Source organism: Rhinatrema bivittatum, chromosome 6, assembly GCF_901001135.1.
Source record: "Rhinatrema bivittatum chromosome 6, aRhiBiv1.1, whole genome shotgun sequence".
Taxonomy (NCBI): Eukaryota; Metazoa; Chordata; class Amphibia; order Gymnophiona; family Rhinatrematidae; genus Rhinatrema; species Rhinatrema bivittatum.
The window spans coordinates 100,717,285-100,739,669 of record NC_042620.1 but is presented as its reverse complement, the minus strand read 5'-3'; the positions used below and the strand labels follow the sequence as shown (position 1 = coordinate 100,739,669).

Here is a 22,385-nt window from a genome sequence, read left to right as displayed (position 1 = left end):
CCTCATTTATTTCTTCTTGTTCTCCCTTTGAATTTCATCTTCCCTCCCCTTTTTATTTTTCTATATATTTTTGGATTGGATATTTACATTGTAATATTTTCTTTAATATATATTTCCTAGTATTTTATTTTGTAATATATCTGATTGTTTTTTCTGTTACAAGCAAGTCATTTTTGTTTGTTAATTGAAAATGTATAAATAGTTTAAAAAAAAATTTAAAAAAACAACCCAATGTCAGTGACAGCAAAGACTTTTGTCCTTTGGCAGCCTGTTGTTTGGGAAAATATTTGCCTTGTATGAAGAAAGGTGGATTTATTTTATAATTGCCACCTCTCCACCATGTCTCTCCTTTCTTGTTAGTACCCCGTGAAATCTTTCTTTTTTTATTGGATAAGTGTGGAGAAGGATGGGGGTTCCTATTGGGTAGTTACTTGCCCCTGCGGGGAGGCACCCTTCTTTTGTGGTTAGTTTGGAAGTGAGATTGGATCCCTCACAAAAAAAAATAAAAACTGTCATGGATTGATAGACATTCAAGTGCAAGCAGAGGAAATGAAGGAAAGTGCAGCCTATTAGACAGACCCAACTGCTAATTCTTGTTCTCTCTTTACTTTTTTGCAACTAAGGATTTTCTATGTTTATCCCAAATGTTGAAGAGGGCAAGGGAGAAGCACAGAGAATCTTTAGTTACAAAAAAAAATGAGGAGATAGCAAAAGGATTAGTAGTTTGATCAGTCTCGTAGGCTTTCTTCCTCTACATCCTCTGTCTCCTTGGCAGACATCTGAGACGTGTTTTTGGTCTTTCCTCTTCTGGAACTCTCTAGTCTCCTTTGGCCTCCTTTCCTGGAGTGTAGCAGGTCTCCCACTTCCCTCTGTACTGAAAGCAGCCCCCATGTGCCAGGCTTTCTGGAATACCCTTTGGAAGCCAGCAAGAATCAAGAGAACTTGGCATGCTCAGTTCAGTATGATCACACTATTTAGCTTCTCTTTGATAAATAACAGGCTCATTTACATTAAAAAAAAAAACAAAACAATGCCTCAAAGATAGATCCCCCCTACCATAAACCATTAACACAATATGGGGACTCAGAAAAATAAATTCCACATTCTGGCATCCAGTACTCTGTAATGAAAAATAACCATGGATGCAGTTATTGTTCACATCTTACAGTATCATTTTTACTTTATGTGATGTGTGATCTAAAAGATAATACATTTTTTATTTTTTGTGATGAAGATCTTTAATGTGTCTGTATCACTGATAAATTATAACTTCATTTCATCAAATGATATTGAACTTATCTCATCAGTCACATTCAGCAGAAGTCATCCATACCAGCAGTTCCTCTGTTCAAATAATTTCTTCAGTAGTAAAACTTGCCCGCCCAACACTGTCAGTGTTTTGACGCATAAGTGCCTGCTTTAGGGGCAGGAAAATTTAACATAGATTCATCTCCTTCCTTTAACCGCCACTCCGGCCACCGGAATGGTGGTTCTCTTGGTGACAGCTGACACTGAAGCGTCCACCTTAGGAACTTTCAAAAGCTCCAGGGTTTCCTCCGGTAATGGGTAGAGATTCTCCATAACTCTATCCACTCTCAGGCCCACTTTTGGAGTATCCCACACCCAGACCATTAACTGCTGAACCTTTTTATGAAAGGGAAAGGTTTGACTGGACCATGCAGCCCCGCCATGACCGGATCCACCGTGTCTTGGCCCGGATCATCCTGATGGACCATGATTCCCAGCTCTGCCAGGACGTGTGGAATTAGAGGATTGAGTTCGGCCCTCTGAAAAAGCCAAATGACCTTGGGATCATCCCCTTCCAAAGGCACCGCTTTCTCTGGCTCCTCCAGATCCGTGCCAGCAAAAGGAGAGGAAGTCGAGAAGGGGTCATCCCCCAAGGCCCCCATGTGATTGGGCTCCACCGAAGGAGGATCCCCCGAGGGGTCCCTGACCTTCCAGACCCTAATAGCCCCCTGCAGCCCCAGCCGCTTAGGGATTTTCCTGGGGGGCCTCTTGGAAAGCCGGGGCAAGCAAGACCCTCCGGGCTGGGACTGGCTGGCCAAATAGGTCTTGTACATGAGAAGCACAAACTCAGCAGTAAATCCAGCTGGGCCCCTGAAATCCCCCCTCCCCCCCCCCCCAGGGGAACAGGGTCATCATCACAGAGCTCCTGAAGAGAGTCCTGAGGATCTCCAGGACTCAAATCAGCCAGCGATAGAGCAGGGGGAAAATTCCCTCCCTCCCCCCCCCCCCCCCCCGTCTCCATGGCCGCTGAAAATGCTTTCAAAATGGCCACTATTCCCACTCTCCCTCACAGCGGCTCTTTTGCTTGCCCTGTGGAGTTTGCCTGCTGAAACTGCCACTGCACCAGACAAACGCTTCCTGCTGGGGAGGCAGCGCAAACAGGCCTGTGCAGGAGAGCCGTGAAGCAGGCTCCCCGCAGGCCGCACAGTGAAGATCACGCGGTATGGCCAGCCATGATAGAAGTGTGCAGCAGGCGCCAACAACCCCCAAAAAATGGAGCGGGAGCCTTAAAAACGCAGTCCTTCCCACTCGGCCCGACACCGACTGCATGCCGCGCAGGGCTTGCTGCCATGCAGCTCAGCACAGTGAGCCGCGAGCCACTGCACCCGTGCCTCTTTTTGTTTTTTTTTTTTAAACAAACTTACCAACAAGGAGAGCAAGGGTTTCTCCGGATCCACACTAGGGGAGGGGAGGGAGCTGGACCACCGGCTATCACACTCGGTGCTGAAAGGAAAGAGCAAAACAGGGTCCCCAACCTTTGCTCCTTAACTGTCTACTATCAGGGAGGATGGTCCCACTAGGACCTAGCAACCCCCTGGGAGGATCGAGAAAACTTCTTGTCCTGCTTGACTTGCTGCTTGTTTTCTTTCCTTTTTTTTTGGAAACCACAAATTGGTTCAGAACCGCAGGTTTTGCACTACCTCCATCTGCTGGAGACAGAGAAATACTGAAGAGTTGCAGGTGGCACACCGGTTTAAGAGAGGGTGCTCTCGAAGTTTTTCTCTGTCGCCGTCTGCTGGAAGGGAGGCAAAACCCAGCAGTCTGGACTGATCCAGGAACGTACAGGGAAACGGTTTTCAGGACATCCACAATGACTATGCATGAAATATACTTATATGCAATAGAGACAGTGTATGCAAATATACCTAATACATACTTATTGTGGATATCCTGAAAATCAGATCTGTTTTTGGCACTCCAGGACTAGAGTTGTTTACCCCTGATTTATTGCATAGGTCTCTGAATATGTCTTTGTATACATGTGGCTATCTCATAATAAAGTTTGAATCCCTAGTTACAGACTCTGCCTTTTTTTCATTAGAAGAAAGGGGGCCCAGAAAGAGTCTTGAGGGGGATAAAAAAGTTCAGATTTTTTTTTTTTAAAGAATTCTATCTAGTCCTACTGATCTGACTCATGTCGCCATATTACAATTTGTTGCTATGCACTAACTCATGAGCTACTAACAATGTGCCCTTCAGTATTATGGAGCTAATTTTAATTCTCTTGCCTCCTGTCAGACCTTTATTATCCAAGTTATATATAGTAGACTCACTGAAAACATCCTTCAGAGATCATCCTTTCCTTTTAGTTTACCGGGTACTGCCATACAGTGAATTGGCAGATGGCACTTCTCTGCATATCTCTCATATGTGAGGCAAGTGAATGGGGCCCCGGGCTTATGCACACCATAACAAGTTGTTACAGATTTGGATGAAAGGGATGGTTGTTATTAAAGTCTAGTGGGGGTCATGTTTTAAGGGTTGTGCAGTTTCTAACTTTGTTATACTAGGGTTCATCCAGCGTCGAGGACAGTGTGTATTACATGTCACTCGTTCTTGTTCTGGGCTGAACAACATGTGAAGAAAAGGACTCTGGGAAAACACTTGGGCTTGACTGCTTACGATGCGATGGTTGGGAAGAAGAGAAATGTGATGGAAACTGCTCATTCCCCTTCTGCACCAACAGCTTACCAGGTTTGCCTCCCCATCCCCCAGGATTCTCATAATTCATCTGGGGGGCAGTGATCTGGGGAATATCCCTGGCTGGCTCCTCAATAATAATATGAGGAACAACATCACCCTCATCTCATCCTTAATGCCCGGAACCTGGATTGGGTGGTCTGAGGTCATTCCTTGGTGACAGTTTTTTGGAATCGTGCCTATGGGGCCATTGGAGGCAGAAGCTCAACAAACAGATTGGTAGCTTCACTGTGCATCAAGGGGACTATCGCATCAGTCATGAGTGGCTATATATCATGTTGAATTTTTCTTCAGGGATGAGGTACACCTCTCAGACATGGCCTAAGACCTGCTCTTGAACGCCTTGAAGCATGCCATTCAGAAGGCTTTGTTTGGTGTTTCATCTTAATTATAGGGAGGGTCGCAGGTAAACCTTTACTGTTACCCAGTCCCTGTGGTGGGGGTATCCAAACCAGGAAGTGGAGTGCCCAACCAGAGGCAGTGCTTAGTATGGTGTGTGGGCCATTGTACAGGTCGTTGGGGGGGGTATGCCATCAGGGTCTGTTGGTCCCAGTATGATGGCAGACCGGATGACCCCATCAGTTGGGCAGTCACCTTGCTTGTTCATGGTGGGTGACCAGGTATGCCCAAGATGGACTCCTCTCTGGTGGAAAGGGCCTTGACTGACTCAGGTCCAGAAGTGTGAGGCACTGCCTGCTGCACGGGTGTCTGGTAGGATAACGTTGTTCTAGCTCAATTACCTAGGTTTTCAATATTATTTGTGTACATAAATAAAGTTGTGGCCAGATTTACACCAATGGCGGAGTCTGGAAACTGTTATCTTGTTGTGTGTGTTCTGAGTGAGTCATGCTGTCACCATCCCTCTTTACAATGAGGTTGTTGCAGCTACCCAGGTTATGACTTTTGAATTAATTTTGAACTAAGATACTAAAGTACAAACTTATTTTATACATAATGGCATATTCTACATGCTTTAGAGAAAGAAATAATGCTGAAAATTTGTGTAGCAATTGCTTTTATAAAAATTATGTGCTAGATACCTGACTACTGCTTAAACAATCTTAACATTTATGTATATTAAGATTACACTAAATTTTATCCATTTTGTCGCACTCTGAACTTTTCTCAAACTGTTGAATAGTTGTGTTGTGATGCCATTTTGTTTGGTTAAAGCTGCCTTGTTATTCAAGTGTGTTGGCAGAGAAGTGACTGATGCCTGCCAAGGAACCTATGGAAGTAGTACAACTGATAGACAATTAAAATGTACAATTATATAAGCTTATTTTATGTAATTACTTTTCATCATATTTTCTATATATCACTGTTTTATAAGTAGTCATTGCTATAGTTCCGCATTCTATCAGCTATAGTTTTGCTGGAGAAAGCTGTTTTTTTGCAAATTTTAGGTTTTTTTTAATGTGACCCACATGAATCTTATAAAATGATATTTATAGTACAGGATATGAAATTTCTGGTCACCAATTCATCACTGGTGACCATAAATTCCAAACTGACTTACTAGTACTTTGCCATCAGCTCAAGTAGCCATGGAAGGAAGCAGCAAACATTTCTCTCAAGTACTACTGCTCTTTCGCTCCCCTGCAGCATAGTTTGTATCAGTATGTATACACTTCTCCAATAAACTATAGGAGGAGGCAGAAACAGCAGCACTTGAAAAAATCACTTTCTGTGTCTCCTTTATTTGAGGTAGGCCTCCACATTAGATTGTACAAGAGGAAAGAAGAAAGACTGAGAACAAAAGAGAGGAGAAAAATAGAGCAAAGGGTATGGTTAGGGGTTAAAGAGAGCAAAGATGAGAGAGCGGGCAAAGATAAAGTTAAAAAGCAAGAGGGAGAGAGAGAGCAAAGGTGGGGGTGGGGAAGGCAGTAAAGGGGGAAAGAGAATCAGAGAGTTAAGGGATAAAAGGAAGAAATAGAACAAAGAGGAACTAGACAAGAGGTATTGGGGCATTGCATTGCTACATGGAGGAAAATCCGTGGCCCACTGCAGGAAAACAAATAAGAGGAACACAAATAAACCTGAGATATGTAAGAGTAGTTGTAGAGGGGAAGGAAGAGGGAAAAAGTGTGGGGAGGAAGGAAAGGAAGGGTGAGAAAATATATTTGGATAAAAGGGAAGCAGGACACTGTTCAGCATTTTCTGGAGAGTGCCAATAAGCTGTGCATGCAAATAGGCATCACTGGGTCTCTGTTTTCTTTATCTTCCCTTATTGATGGCTCTCAGCTGAATGAAAGACACATTGGTGGATACATGACAATTTTTGGCACTATTATATGTCCTAGCTAATGCTGACTAAATCTCCTTTTTCTTCTAATCCCTGTTAAATCAGAGTGAACAACAAATCTGTCAAATGTAAACATTTTTGGCTCGTACACTACAACTTGAAAATTCATGCTCTGTTGTATATGAGCTTTTGAGACCACATACATCTCTTCTTCTAATTTAATCCAATATGGTCTCGAAAGGTCATATACTATGGGGTAGATTTTCAAATAGCGCGAATTGGCCTACTTTTGCTGGCGCATCAGGCGCAAGCAAAAGTAAGCTGGATTTTAGTAGATACGCGCGGAGCCGCGCGTATCTGCTAAAAACCTGGATCGGCGCGCGCAAGGCTATTGATTTTGTATAGCCGGCGCGCGCCGAGCCGCGCAGCCTACCCCCGTTCCCTCCGAGGCCGCTCCGAAATCGGAGCGGCCTCGGAGGGAACTTCCTTTTGCCTTCCCCTCACCTTCCCCGCCCTTCCCCTACCTAACCCACCCGCCCGGCCCTGTCTAAGCCCCCCCCCCCTTACCTTTGTCGGGGGAGGCGTAAATCCCCGCGCGCCAGCGGGCCTCTTGCGCGCCGGGACGCGACCTGGGGGCGGGTACGGAGGGCGTGGCCACGCCCCTGGACCACCCCGGGCCGTAGCCACGCCCCCGTACCCGCCCCCAAAACGCTGCCATCACGCCCCCTAAACGCCGCGACGACCGGGCCCGGCCCCCGACACGCCCCCCTCGGAGAACCCCGGGACTTACGCGAGTCCCGGGGCTCTGCGCGCGCCGGTAGGCCTATGTAAAATAGGCTCACCGGCGAGCAGGGCTCTGAAAATCCGCCCCTATATCTTTATAAGTCTAATAAAACATTTACCAAGCTACAGAGAATCTAGTCACTACTAATCACTACTCTACCTGTATTTTCCATACTTGAGTTGTTTGCTTTTTAAGCATAGCTAAATTAATATTTAGATTGAAACGTTTGAATTTAATAGAAAATCTCCCAATCATTGATTCTACTTACTGGTCATCAAAGGAGAATAAGAATATTCATGAAAGATAAAAAGAATTGCTTAATGAAACGTTTTACTTATATTGACCAATATTTCTATGTATGAAAAGGTCAAGAAAGTACTTATGATTTGGAAATAAATTAGAATAATTTCTGAATTTATATTAATTACAGGAGGCAGGCAGGCTAAACACATTGCTTCATGCAGACTGTAGGTTTATTTTTTTATAGTTGCTGTACTGTGTATATAGCAGTAGTATTTAGGTTAGAAGATGGGACAGAAGATGTGGTTTCAGAAGTAAAGCAGTTCCTTCTTGCATGGTTCTAAAATATGGGGGAGGCGGTTTAGTTTTACTATTTTAATTTGAAAATTTGTTATCCTAGTATTTTACAGCAGCCTTTCTCTGAGGACAAGCAGATGTCTCCTAGGGGGCAATTTTCAAAAGGCTTTACACATGTAAAGGTACTTTACGCATGCAAATGGGCTTTTGAAAATTGCTACAATAGGTTTTACATAGGTGCACTTTCAGATGATAACTTTCAAAGCAGCGTGCAGGGGCATATTTATTTATTTATTTGATGAGTTTTATATACCGATATTCGGTTGAGCCATCATAACGGTTTACAAAGGTATATTTCTTGTAACTGAGCAGTAATGAGAACATTAAACATTAAACAGATTCTTAACAGTTGGGTAGCAGTAAAAAATCATATAAACCAGTTAAACACTATCAGAGAAATGGAAATCAAGTCCAGGAAGAAATATTATAAGGTAGGCGGGGGAGGGCATGCCGGAGCAGGGAGAGGGGGGGGAGTTAAGCGGTAAACGATTGAGAGTTCAGTTGAGAGTCGGGATGATTAGATGAATTACAGTCAGTGAGGAATTTCCCGAACATTATTGTTTTTAAGTCCTTTTTGAAGGTTTTTAGGTCATGTTGAATTCGTAAGAATTTAGGCAGGGTGTTCCACATTTTGGGTGATGCGATTGAGAAGGCTCTTTCTCTTGTGGTAGAAAGATGCGCATCTTTGAGGGGAGGAATGTTTAGGTAACCAGAGTTGTTGGAGCGTAGGTTTCTTGAAGGCTTTTGAGGGATTATGTTTAGTGAGTTAAGACCTTGATTATCATTATTTAGGATTTTGAGGATTATAGTCATTGATTTGTATGCAATACATGCGTTGATAGGTAGCCAGTGAAGTGCAGACAGAATTGGTGAGATGTGTTCACTTCTTTTTGTTCCAGTTAGAACTCTGGCAGCTGAGTTTTGTAGTATTTGAAGTGGCTTGAGGGCTGAGAGAGGTAATCCAATTAGTAAGGAGTTGCAATAGTCGAAGGTGGAGAAGATAAGAAGTTGGAGTACAGTTCTGAAATCGTGGGGGGAGAGGAAAGGTTTTAGGTGTCTTAGGGTAAGGAGTCTGTGGAAACCTTCCTTGGTTTTGTTTGTTATATGGTTCTTGTAGGAAAGCTCCTTATCAATGGTAATTCCATTGATTGGTATGATTGGTAGGGATAATCGTTATGATATGTTTGTCAGGAATTGTCAGAGGTGGTAGAGTTGGATTAGGTTTTTTATCCATGAGTAATATTTCAGTTTTTTCGAAGTTGATTATGAGTTTAAGGGAGTTTAGTAGGTTTTTGATTGAGATGAGGAGTTCAGAGGTTTTTTTGTATGTGTCATCAATCGAGTTGTGAATGGGAATGAGGAGTTGGATGTCATCAGCATAGAGGAAGTATGTGATCTTGTATTCTTTTAGTAGTTGACAGATGGGGAGAAGGTAGATGTTGAAAAGGGTTGCTGATAAAGCTGATCCCTGAGGGACACCGGTATTGAGGTTGATTGTTTTAGATAGGTTGTTATTGATTGAAACTTGGTAAGTACGATCAGACAGATAAGAGGCGAACCAAAGTAGAGTATTGCCAGTTAGACCAATTTGGGATAGTTGTTCCAGCAGTAGTTTGTGGTTTACCATGTCAAAGGCGGCTGAAAGGTCGAGAAGAATGAGTAGGAATTTTTCTTGTTTGTCAAAGCCTCTTAATATGTCATTTAGTGAGATGAGGAGAGATTCAGTGTTTAGGTTTTTTCTAAAACCATATTGGGATGTAGAAAGGATGTTGTTTGTCTCAATATCAATCAATCGTCCAGGGATTCAGCAATTTTATAACTTGCACACACACACACATGCATGCATGTTTTAAAATAGCCTAAGTGCCTAATTTTAAGTGTGAATGCACCAAGGCACATAAATCCCGTTTCTACCGCATAAGTCAGGGTATTTAAAACCAGCACGCATCCATGCCATGACCAGTTTCACCAGTTTGTCCACCAGTTCGCCCAGTGTTGAGCTAGGTCCTTCAAACCCCCCTGGTTTAATAGCCTGCATGTCCCCCATTTACCCCAGATCCTTTAAACCCCTCCAAAACGGCTGGCTTTGGGGGGGAGGTGTTTGGGTTTTGTTTTGTTTATAACAACTTACACTTCCTCCATAGCAGAATTAAACTTTCGCAGCAGTGGACTTGGGCACACACCGGGGCGCATAAGTATTTACACGCATATCTCTTGGCCATGCCCCACCCAGACCACACTCCTTTTTGAAATGGAATGAGATGGGTGTGCAGTGGGAAATTCACACATATCTGGACGGCTTTTAAAATTTGTTGGGTGTGCGCAAGCCCGACTTGTGTGCATATCTCCCGATTTTGGAATGTGCCAGACTTCTAAAATCTACTTCTGTTCACGTAAATGGGCTTTTGAAAATTACTACAATAGTATGTAACATTTACACCTGAAACTCCTTTGAAAATTACCTCCCTAGAGTGTTCTAGAAAAGCTTTTCCAGGCATGTGTATAATTTCCTGCACGGCCGCCACCTTGCAGAACCCCTGGAGCCCATTTTGTTATCTGTTTTCAAGTTGCCAATATTGTATAAAATATAAAAACAGAAAAGGGAATTTTATCTGTCCAAAAACACAAACTCTCCTCTTCCACTCCCTCCAAGGTGGTCTCATCATTGTTGTTCACCTTTTCTTGAAAGCAGCCTATGGCTTGGAATTCTCACATGTGTGATTTGCTTTTTCTCAGAGAAAATAAAGTTGTTTACTTCTAACAGGTGTTCTCAGTAGGCCTCAGGATGATCAGTTATATCTACCTTCCTTCCTCCCCTACTGATTTGTTTCTGCTTGAGCTAATATGTAAGACTGAGCAGTCTTATATAAGTCTGAGGCAGCGCTGTGCAGGAATTCCACACGTGGCTGGAAAAACTTTTTCCAAGTTTATCCAAAATATTCTGAGATGTTCCATGTTGATGACATTAGATGACATCACCATAATTGATAATTCTTCTGTCCTCAGAGAATGCCCGTTACAGGTATACAACTTTGATTTATTCCAATATGGCAGGAAATGCCTTACCATAAAAAGTAAAGCTTATTGCTTACCAAAAAGATACATATGGTCTCATCCTTACCCTCTCCCCCTAACCACCCTAAATGGGTATACCATGAGTGAAGTTGCTGAAATAGACTTACTAAACCTTACTAAAGTTTCAAAATGGATTTTATTCCAGTAAATTCCTTTTATGATGTATGAATAGCTTTCTTTAAAGACAATGTCAAATATAATTTGCATCTTGTTACAGTCCTGCTGCAAAGCATATGAATATCTGGGCTATATAATGGAAAAGGAACAAGCTTATAAGGATGCAGCAATGAATTATGAGATGGCTTGGAAATATGGAAATCAAACAAATCCAACAGTAGGTAGGTTTAACCAGACATGTAGTATGTTATACTAACTGGCTAAATTATATTTTTTGATGACAGTATAGGCTTTTGAAATATGTTTGAGAATATTTACAATACATATTGGGCCAGATTTTAAAATCTACGCCCGATTTTATAACATGCACAGCCGCGCACATGTTATAAAATCCAGGGTTGGCACGCGCAAGGGGGTGCACAACTGTGAAAGTCGTTTTATACAGTTTAGGAATTTGCTATTTTATTACATACAATTCTACAATTCTTTTATAACGTTTTGCACTTTCTTACAGGTTACAAATTGTCATTTAACTACCTAAAAGCAAAAAGATATGTAGATGCGATTGATATATGCCACAAGGTAATTTTTTTGGATATTTTAATGGTTTGATCCAACTTTATATTGAAACATTACACATTTTGTAGTTCTGTTATATTTAACTACAACAGACATAATATTTTTGGAACAAACTACTGAATTATATCTTCATACTTCCTTAAAAGTCAACCTTTAGTCCTACAAATAAAAGGAAAGTGAGCAGAGAGAGGTTGTTAGGAGTCCTCTCCCTAACCTTAGAGACAGAAAGGCAATGAGAATAGAACTGTGGGAGAAACACAAGCAGTGAGACAGCAAGAGCTGTGAGAAAGACAGAGTGAGAGCTCTGAGAGAGAGACAGGCAGTGAGAGAGCAAGAGTGATAAGGATGATAGGAAGTGCTATGAGGGAGAGACAGTGCAAGATGTGTGGGAGAAAGATACAGGCAGTGAAAGAACAAGAGCTGGAGAGAGAAAGTCAGATAGTGTAAACTATAAGAGGGAGAGAGCAAGAGAGAGAAGACAGTAAGAGACTGAGAGCTATGGGGCATTAATGGAATGATAGCTGTGAGACACAGAGCTCATGAGCTGTGGGAGAGAGAAACAGGTGGTAAGAAAGCGAGAGCTGCAAGAAGGAGACCCTCGTCCTAACCCACATTTCTCTCCACCTTCCCATTTGGTTGGTCCAGCACACCAATATTTTGCAGATAGATGCTGGGGGGTTTTCGGCACTTTACGCTAAAATGTTGCTGACTCCGGAAGGGGTGGGAGTAATGGAAAAGGTAGCTGAAAATGAAGACTTCTGGCACCAGATCCCAGCACTGGTTCTGACTGAGCTAAAAGAAAGGTGGAAGTATTGGGCAAAAAAAAAAAAAAAACCCCACACAAAGTGAGTAGTTTCCTTTTTCCTTCACCTTAACTTTATAGCAGCCACTACTATATAAGAGAAGGTTTTTTATGTTTGTTTTTTTTTAACTCCATGCAAAATGGTAACATCTTTAAATTCCTGTCATGCGCAGACTTTACCGTGCACAAATTACAAGCAGAAAGTTAACCCTGCTTCTAGCAGTGTCTAGCTTCTGCATCTAATGTTATTATTTGTAAGGGTTTTGGGTGGATCCCTGGACTGGTGGCAGATGACCACGCCCACGAGGGGAAGTCCTGTGAGGGGCCACAGGTCAGGCTCAGCTTAGTAGAGACACACACACACACACACACACACACTAGTTCTTTTATTAAACAGGATTGGTGAACCACCAGAGGTGGCAGTAGTGAGCTGGAAGTAGCCCGGTTGGGCTTGTAGTCCCTCAGGCTCTGGAATAGCGATCCCAGTGGCTGTGCTGTAATAGAAAGAACTGAGATTGTGAGTAGTAGCAGGATATGCAGAGTTCAGGAATAGAGCCTCATTGGTAATGTACTCACGCAGCGGTCTCTCAGTATGGAGCACAGGAGCTGGAGTAAAGGCAGACCCTCGAGGAGCGAGTACCTGGTTCCAGGGAATAGCTCTGAGAAGCAGAGATGGTAACTCACAGATGTTATAGGCAGCAGTGTCTTCCTGGCAGAAGTGGAGTCCAAGTAGCGAGTCCAGGAACATGGGCCCTCGAGGAGCGAGTACCGGTTCCAGACTGCGACCTGAAAGATAAGAGAGAGAGAGAGGCCCCCGAGGAGCGGGTACCCCAAATAGAGTAGGTCCGAAGGAGGCAGAGTTGCAAGGTACGGAGAGCGAATGCCATCCGTTGGATAACCTGGTTTGTAAACCTGTAGAAACCTTTGTTAACTCGATTAGCTAGCAATCGCGTAGGCCTATTATATCCTGGATGCATGACGTCATCACAGGGGGATGCCCCTGAAGTTTTGCGCCACTGAAGGTACTAGAAGCAGGGCCGCACGGCGCGTGCGCCCTAAGGCAGCTGAACAGCGTGGCAGGAGGCAGCGCCCAAGCCGGTCCGGGGACGCCGGAGAGGACGGCAGGCAGATGCCGCGGCAGCCAAACATCCGTCAACCGCAGGAGGAGTCGCCAGAGAGGTAAGGAAGGCGGAGTGGAGACGTTGGGGAGCGACAGTCGTAACAGTACCCCCCTTCAAAGGGTGGTCTCTTCGGGTACCAATCTTCGGTTTAGAAGGATGCGGAAGGTGAAACTGACGGAGCATCTCTTTGTCAAGGATGTTGGCCTGAGGCTCCCAAGAGTTTTCTTCGGGGCCAAAACTTTCCCATGATAGAAGGTATTCAAATGTATTGCCTCGTCTTCGGACATCAAGTATCTCTTCAACCTTCTATTCTAGGTCATCTTCTGCGTTGATAACAGGTGGTGCCTGAGTCTTGGAAGTAAATTCGCTGAGAATGAGCGGTTTTAAGAGTGAAACGTGGAAAGCGTTATGAATGTTGAGTCCAGGTCGTAGTTTCAGACTAGAGGTGATGTTGCCAAGATGTCGGAGGATTGGAAATGGTCCAACGTAGCGAGGAGCGAACCGAGTGGAGGGTAGCTTAGTCTGAGGTGTTTCGTAGATAACCAGACTTTATCTCCAGGTTTGAAGACTGGCGCTTGCGAATGGTGAGCGTCATAGTACTTCTTAGTACGGTCACTTGCTTTATTCAGCATGTCCTTTGTCTGAACCCACAAGTTATGGATTTCATCAGCAGTAGCTTGAGCTGCTGGGAACGTCACTGAGAGCTTCGGTGGAAGTGGCGGTGTTGGAGAATGTCCATATACAACTTCACAAGGTGTTGATCCAGTTGAGGTTGCTGGATGAAAGTTGATGGCGAATTTAGCCCATGGTAGCTGTTTGGCCCAGTTACTCTGACGGGAACTGACGAGGGCACGAATGAACTGCTTCAAAATTCTATTCATCCATTCTGTTTGACCATTTGATTGCGGCTGGTAGGCTGAAATGTAATCCAGAGAGATGTCAAATAACTTGCACAAGGCCCTCCAGAATCATGCCGTGAATTGTGAACCACGGTCAGAGACAATGTGACTAGGTAGGCCATGAAGGCGAAATATGTGCGATATAAAGAACTTCGCAAGCTCCAAGGCTGAGGGTAAGCCAGGAAGCGCTACGAAGTGGGCCATCTTACTGAAGCGATCAACTGTTACCCAGATGGTATTCATTCCTCCGGAAGGGGGTAAATCGACTACAAAATCAGTAGCGATGTGTGACCAGGGCTGTTCCGGAACTGGCAGAGGTTGCAGCAGACCCCACGGTTGACCAGAAGCGGGTTTGTTCTTGGCACAATTTGTACAGGATGCCTCATAGGAATAGGTATCCTTCTTGATCATAGGTCACCAATACAACTTCTGTATTTTGAGCAGGGTACGACATTGACCAGGATGGCCAGCCAGCCAGCTTGGAATCATGTGCCCAAAAGAGCACCTTCTTCCAGAGGTGTTTTGGAACGATGGTCTTACCAGCGGGCACAGAATAGGTAGTCGCCAAGATGACTTTCTTCGGATCAATTATGTGCTGAGGTTCTTCGGGCACATCCTCCGAGAGAAAGGAGCGTGACAAGGCATCTGCTCTGGTATTTCTGTCTCCGGGGCGATACTTAAGCACAAAGTCGAAACGATTAAAAAATAAGGACCATCTGTCTTGACTGTGGTTAAGACGTTGTGCGTGGTGGAGATACTCTAGATTTTTGTGGTCCGTGAATACGCTTTTTTGATGTTGAGCGCCTTTGAGCCAAGGCCGCCATTCCTCGAGTGCAAGCTTTATTGCCAAGAGCTCTTTATCGCTGATCCCATAATTCTTCTCGGCTGGGGAGAATCATTGTGAGAAGAAGGAACAGAGACGTAAGGTTTTCGAGTCTCCTGTCTGGCTCAATACGGCCCCCACGCCGACATCTGAAACATCAACTTCTACAATAAAGGGCTTGTTGGGGTCAGGATGCTGCAAGCATGGTTCCGTGGAGAAGGCAGTCTTCAGATTCTCGAACGCGGAAATGACCTCCGCAGACCATTTTGAAGTGTTGGCACCCTTGCGGGTCATAGCAATCAAGAGTACTGTTAAAGAATAGTAGTTCTTTATGAAGCTTCTATAATAGTTGGTGAACCCCAGGAATCTTCTCAGGGCCTTCGGGCTGGTAGGTTGGGACCAATTTTTGATACTCTCAAGTTTGTGAGGATCCATCTGGAAGCCTTCTTTAGACACAATATAGCCGAGGAAAGGCACTGAGTCTTTGTGGAATTCGCACTTAGAAAGTTTGGCGTAAAGCCGGTGTTCACAGAGTCGGCGAAGTACTTGTTTGACATCTTCAATGTGAGTGGGCAGGTCTTGGGAGAAGATTAGAATATCATCCAGGTAGACCACAACACTCTTGTACAGCAGATCCCGCAAGATGTCGTTCATCATGATCTGAAATAAGGCTTTCGTTCAAAGAACGAAGGTGATGTGTAGGTTGATATATACGTAAACTAGAACATAACAAGATAGCTGATTTCTTATATATGAGGTTGTGAAAGATCATGAGGATTTTGTACTGTATACGTGCAGACACAGGGAGCCAGTGTAGAGAGCAAAGGATAGGTGTTGTGATCATGTTGTTTTGCATTTACAAGAATGCAGGCAGCGGTATTTTGAACTAGTTGAAGGGGTCATATAGCATTAGTGGGAAGTCCTAAGTATAAGGCATTATAATAATCTAAACTTGTAAGAATAAGGGCTTGCAAGACTGTACGAAAATCATTTGGATACAATAGGGGCTTAAAACGTTTCAGAAGGTGGATCTTGTAGAATTAAGTTTTTACTGCAGAGGAAATATATTGAGACATAGATAACGGCAGACCAAATGTTTTGAGCATAGATAATGGCAGACCAAACGGCAGATTGGATGGGCCGTTTGGTCGTCTTCTGCCGTCATTTCTATGTTTCTATAAATCTAAGACTAAAATGACTCCAAAATTACGGACTTTAGTTATGATGGGGATGGAGTGGCTGTCAAAAATTAAGTGGGTGGGGGGATGGCAAAAAGATTGAGGAATGGTGGATAAATGCAAAATTGCGATTTTGGAGGGATTAAGTTTTAAACCATTGTGGGCTAGTCAGATGTTGACAGAATTTATACAGAGGCTAACAAAGGATAAAGCAAAGTTGCTTACCTGTAACAGGTGTTCTCTCAGGACAGCAGAATGTTAGTCCTCACATATGGGTGACATCATCAGGATGGAGCCCAGTCACGGAACACTTTTGTCAAAGTTTCCAGAACTTTGACTGGCACCTACTGGGCATGCCCAGCACAGCACCAACCCTGCGACCAGCAGGGGTCCCCCTTCTGTCTTGTCTCATAGTAAAAAATACATGCGAAAAATAAAATAAATCATAAGTGAAACCAACTCCGCAGGGTGCCGGCAGGTTTCGTGAGGACTAACATCCTGCTGTCCTGTCAAAACACCTGTTAAAGGTAAGCAACTCTGCTTTCTCACAGGACAAGCAGGATGGTAGTCCTCACATATGGGTGAGTACCGAGCTGAGGATGCCCGAGCAATGCACCAAATGTACCCAAAGATGTGCAACAGGCACAACAACTGGGGTGGAATTTGGTAGCGGGCATCCTGAACCCTACCGGGTTGGTGGAAGGATGTTGGTACCTTAGTTCGCAAATAAGTTGCGAAGCACAGACTGGCCGAAGATGGAATCTTGTCTGCCAGCCTTGTCTAAACAATAATGGGCTGCGAAGGTGTGGAGAGAGCTCCAGGTAGCAGCCTTACAGATGTCAGCAAGCAGCACCGAGCGTAGGTGCGCTACTGATGTTGCCATGGCCCTGACCATGAATTCTTGAAGCAGAATGCCTGCCTGTTGGTAACAAAAGGAAATACAGTCCGCTAACCAGGAGGAGAGAGTCTGCATACCCACAGGTTTACCCAATTTGATGGGATCAAAGGAAACAAACAATTGAGTGCCCTTCCTGTGGGCAGCTGTACGGTCTAGATAAAATGCTAGAGCATGTTTACAGTCAAGGGTATGCAGAGCCCGTTCTCCTGGGTTTGAGTGGGGCCTGGGAAAGAAAGTGGGTAGTATAATGGATTGATTGATATGAAACTCCGATACTACCTTAGGCAAAAATTTAGGGTGAGTGCGGAGTACTACCCTGTCATGCAGAGGTTTGGTGTAAGGTGGATAGGTGACTAAGGCCTGTAACTCACTAACTCTGTGAGCCAATGTGACCGCTAAAAGAAAAATCACTTTCCAAGTGAGATAGCGGAGATCACAGGATTGGAGAGGCTCAAACGGCGGCTTCATGCGCCTTCCCAAAAGGGGAAGGGGCCAGAGGGCGCATTGGAGGTTTAAGGTGAAGCAAGCCCTTCAAAAGGCGTGTGACAAGGGGTTGTACTGAAATGAGTACATCCCCCACACCTTTGTGGAAGGCAGCTACCGCACTGACATATACCCTGATAGAAGAAGTTTTGAGGCCTGACTCTGACAGGTGCCAGAGATAGTCCATAAACTTTAGAGTGGGACAAGTGAAGGGATCGATGGACATAGAAGTACACCATCCCATAAACCTGTTCCATTTATAACGATAAGACTGCCTTGTAGAAGGCTTTCGTGAAGCTACTAGGACACGGGAAACCGGCTCTGATAGGTTAAGAGGTTGCAGTATTACCCTTTCAACATCCAGGCAGTCAGGGAGAGGGCCTGGAGGTTGGGGTGATGAAGGCAGCCGTTGTTCTGAGTGATCAGAAGCGGGTCCTTCCCCAGAGGAATGTGCCAGTGTACTGATAGGTAATGGAGAATTGGAAACCAGACCTGGTGTGGCCAATGAGGGGCTGTGAGAATCATTAGTCCCTTGTCCCTTCGCAACTTCACAATGCTTTGTCTGTTGATTTGATGATTTGTTTTTTATTATTTAATTTTTGTTAATTTAAACTTTTGTGGAGTTTTAGTTTTTGTTAAATTGTCATTGTAATGCTGTGTGTGTAATTATGTATATCGCTTAGGCCAATTGTGTTAAGCGATTAATAAATTTTTAAAAAAAAAACAAAACAAAGAGTCTTTGAAATGAATGGAAGTGGAGGGTAAGCATAAAGGAGACAGCTGGCCCATGAGAGGGAGAAAGCATCTCTGGACTGGTGGTGTTGGCTGCGAGTGAGAGAGCAGAAGTTCCCTACTTTGCGGTTGTGAATTGACGCAAAGAGGTCTATGGTAAGGGTAACCCCACCGTTGAAATATTGAGTCCGCTATAGTGGGGTTGAGGGACCACTCGCGTGGTTGAAAAGTACGACTCAGCCTGTCAGCCAACACAATGTCCACTCCTGGCAAGTAGGTGGCCCTGAGGTACATCGAGTGGGAAAGGGCCTCCGCTCATATCTGTGCAGCTTCCTGACACAGGAAGCTGCACAGCGTTCCCCCTTGCTTGTTGATGTACCACATGGCCACCTGGTTGTCGGTTTGAATCAGGATGACCTGGTTGGAGAGGTGATCCTGAAAAGCCCTGAGAGCATATCTGATTGCACGAAGCTCCAGGAAATTTATCTGGTGTTTGACTTCCTCTGGAGTCCAGATGCCCTGAGTTTGCAGGTGTGCAACATGTGCACCCCAGCCGCGGTTGGAGGCATCTGTTGTTAAGGTTATTTGAGGTTCTGGAATCTAAAATGGGAAGCCTTGTACCAGATTGGATTGGTTTGCCCACAAGCGAGCAATAGACGGAGCTGTTGGTGATGCGGATTGTGGAGGACATTGGCTGAGAAGACTGAGTCCACTGCGATCTTAGAGTCCACTGCATTACTCTCATAGCGAGGCGAGCCATGGGAGTGACATGCACTGTGGAGGCCATATGACCCAATACTATCAGGAAATGACGTACAGTTGAATGTTGTCGAGGCTACAGTCAAAAGGCCAGAGAAGCGAGAGTGAGAGCTGGATCCTGAGGTAGGAAAGCTTTCACTCTTAGTGTCCAAGTCGGTCCCTATGAATGATAGAATATGCGAAGGAACTAGTCTGGATTTTTGTTAGTTTATGAGAGAACCCAGGGAGATCAGGGAATGCGAAGGGACGTCAGTGCGCCCTGCCGAGAGGGAGCCCTGATCAACCAATCGTCCAGATAGGGGTAGACGTGGACACTCTGACTCCTGAGGTAGGCCGCTACCACCACGAGGCATTTGGTGAAGACGCGTGGGGCAGATGCAAGGCCGAAAGGTAACACTCAATATTGGAAGTGTTTTGGGCCTACTATGAATCGTAGGAATCTGCGATGTGACGGAGCAATTGAAATGTGCATGTAGGCGTCCTGAAAGTCTAGAGAGCAGAGCCAGCCTCCCCTTTGAAGAAGGGGAAGTAGAGAACCCAAGGTCACCATCTTGAACTTCTCTCTTTGTAGGTATTTGTTTAGAGTGCGAAGATCCAATATTGGGCACACCCCACCTGACTTTTTTGGTATCAGGAAATACCTGGAATAGAACCCTTGCCCCTATTCTGAGAGGGGCACCGGTTTTATTGCTTGGGACTGGAGGAGGAGGGAGACCTCCTGCTCCAAGAGTCGTGGATGTTCGGATATTCCCCACGTCAGCTGAGGCGTGGAATCCGGTGGGACAGAGAGAAAGTTGAGGTGGTAACCTTGGGATACTATTGCAAGTACCCACTGATCTGTGGTGACTGGGTGCCATAGGCTGGAGAAGTGGCACAACCGGCTGCCGACCGGAATGGTCAGAAGCGGAAGCTGGGTACTGCTCTCTAGAAGGGAGTCAAAAACCTGCCGCTGGATCTGGTTGAGTCACTGGCTGTGACTTCTGCCCTCTGAGGCTGCCTAGGTTGGCCTTTTTGGTAAGGCTTAGAAGGCCAATCCCTGGACGCTGGGGGATAGTATCTCCTCTGCTGGTAGAATTGCCTCTTAGAATCCCTCTTCAAAGATCATTTGGATGAAGAAGAGGCATCAGAAGGCAGTAAGGAGAGCTGGCGCAAAGTCTCTTGGTGGTCCTTGAGCTGCGCCACTGCTTCTTGAATCTTTTCACCGAAAAGATTATGCCCCGCACAGGGAAAATCAGCCAATCTGTCTTGCACCTCTGGTCTGAGGTCTGAAGATTTCAGCCAGGCCCATCTCTTTGCATTGATACCGGCTGCCGACACCCTGGAAGCGGTGTCAAAGATGTCATATGCTGATCATACTTCATGCTTGCCAGCATCTAAGCCCTTTTGTGCTAGGGCATGAAGTTGGTCCTGGAACTACAGAGGTAAGGCTTCAGCAAAGTCTTGAATCTTCATGAACAAGGCCCTATTATATTGGGTCATGTAGAGTTGGTAGGATGCAATGCAAGAGATGAGCATTGATCCATGGAATACCCGTCTTCCAAATGCATCCAGGAACTTCTGATCTTTCCCTAGAGGAATGGATGAATGAGGTTTGGAACGTGTGACCCTCTTTGGGGCTGACTCTACAACCACCGAGTGATGATCCAATTGAGTTCTTTGGAAGCCAGGGGCTGACTGAACTAAGTAGGTGGCATCTGCTTTTCGGTTAACAGGTGCCACCGAGCCAGGGTGCTCCCAGTTTCTCTTCAAAAGGTCCAGAAGGATGTCATGAATAGGGATGGACATGATTTCCTTTGGAGCATCGAGAAATTGTAGAAGCTCTAGCATCTGGTGTCTAGAGTCCTCTTCTGTCTGAAGCTGGAATGGGACTGTTTCAGACATCTCCTTTACAAAATTAATAAAGGACAGGTCCTCTGGAGGAGAATGCTTCCTTTCATCAGGAGGGGAGGGCTGTGAAGGTAGATCATCAGAATTCTGGGACAAATCGTCGGTCCAAGGATTATAAGGGTCATCACCTGCTCCCAAATGTTCTTCAGAAGGAAGTAACGGAGTTATTCCTGAAGGCCCTGGCCTGGGCATCGATGGTCCCAAAGGAAGAATCGAAGGCATCGATGGAGGCACCGAGGGCATCGATGGCGGCATCACTGGCATCAAGGGAGGTATCGAAGGAGGCACCGATGGATGTGTCAGTGGCAGCACTCTCAATGGTGGAATGAAGAGCGGTGTTTCTTCATCTTCCTCTGATGACAAGGGGATTGGCGAGGAAGGAGTCGTGTCCCTCAGTTCCCTCGGATCCACCGGTGGAAGAGCACTGATTAACTTGTCCATTCTAGCCAATAGCGGTGCAAGCACCATGGGTATTGGATCAATGACCAGAGGAGGAACCGGTACCGGTATCAATGGAAGTTGTAAGCCCTGGAGTGCTTTGCCGATGGCCTCTTGGATCATCTGATCCAATTCCTCATGGAAATCTGGGGTATGAATTCCCGGTTCCGGAGTGGAAGGTAGCACTGGCGTAGCCAGAGGGTCCACCGGTAAAAGTAGAATTGTGGATCCTGGCACCTGTCCAGGTGGGGAACGCCTTGGTGATCCAGAAACAGAAGAGGACGAAGCCTTTTCTGTACGGGGCTTCTTTGTCGGAGGCTCAGACAACGTTGATGTCGAGGGTTTACCGGTATCGATGGCCTGAGCTTTACAATGACGGTGTCAATGTTTTTCTCGATGTTCCCCCCAGTGTTTTTCCAGAGGAGGAACAGAGGGGGTCGACACCCGTGGAGTCATGGAGGCCGATCGGATAGCAGCGGATTCCCAGTGCTGGTGCGACGTAGATGTCACTGGTTCAGATGACGTCAAAGCTATCGATGGAGTCGGGGTTTTTGGCCGAAAGAGAAGACCCATCTTATCGAGCCGAGCCTTGCGAACTTTTGGTGTCATTTGGGCACATTTGGTGCAAGTAAGGACATCGTGGCCGGACCCTAAGCACATGTGAAGGGCAGTGATGGACACTGTACGAGTGCAGTTGGGGCACGGACGGAAACCCGACGCCATGGCTTCGACAAAATTTAGTCGCGGTGTGGTCGATGGCCGGTAGGCCGCGAGGGAAAAGCTCGACAGGAATCAACCACAAACGGGCAAAAAACTTACCATTCGACCGCGGAGCAAAGAAATCAATAAGGGGACCCCTGTGGGGTAAAATGTTTTAAACAAAGTTCCGTGAGGAAAATTCCTGTCAGGAATCTCTGAAGAGCTCCTTAACCTGCTTGGCTACTGCTGTGCGGAAAGAAG

General features: G+C 45.3%; 1 protein-coding gene across 2 annotated transcripts in view; it reads left to right on the top strand.

The window, feature by feature from the left end:
- The window catches only part of TTC21B (tetratricopeptide repeat domain 21B), a 450,819-nt gene that overhangs the window by 411,145 nt on the left and 17,289 nt on the right, over positions 1-22,385 (top strand). For both annotated transcript variants that reach the window (XM_029605659.1, XM_029605657.1), the window contains exons 27-28: positions 10,927-11,047; positions 11,341-11,408. In XM_029605659.1, the coding sequence (XP_029461519.1) occupies positions 10,927-11,047; positions 11,341-11,408 (189 nt within the window). The remainder of the gene's footprint in view (positions 1-10,926; positions 11,048-11,340; positions 11,409-22,385) is intronic.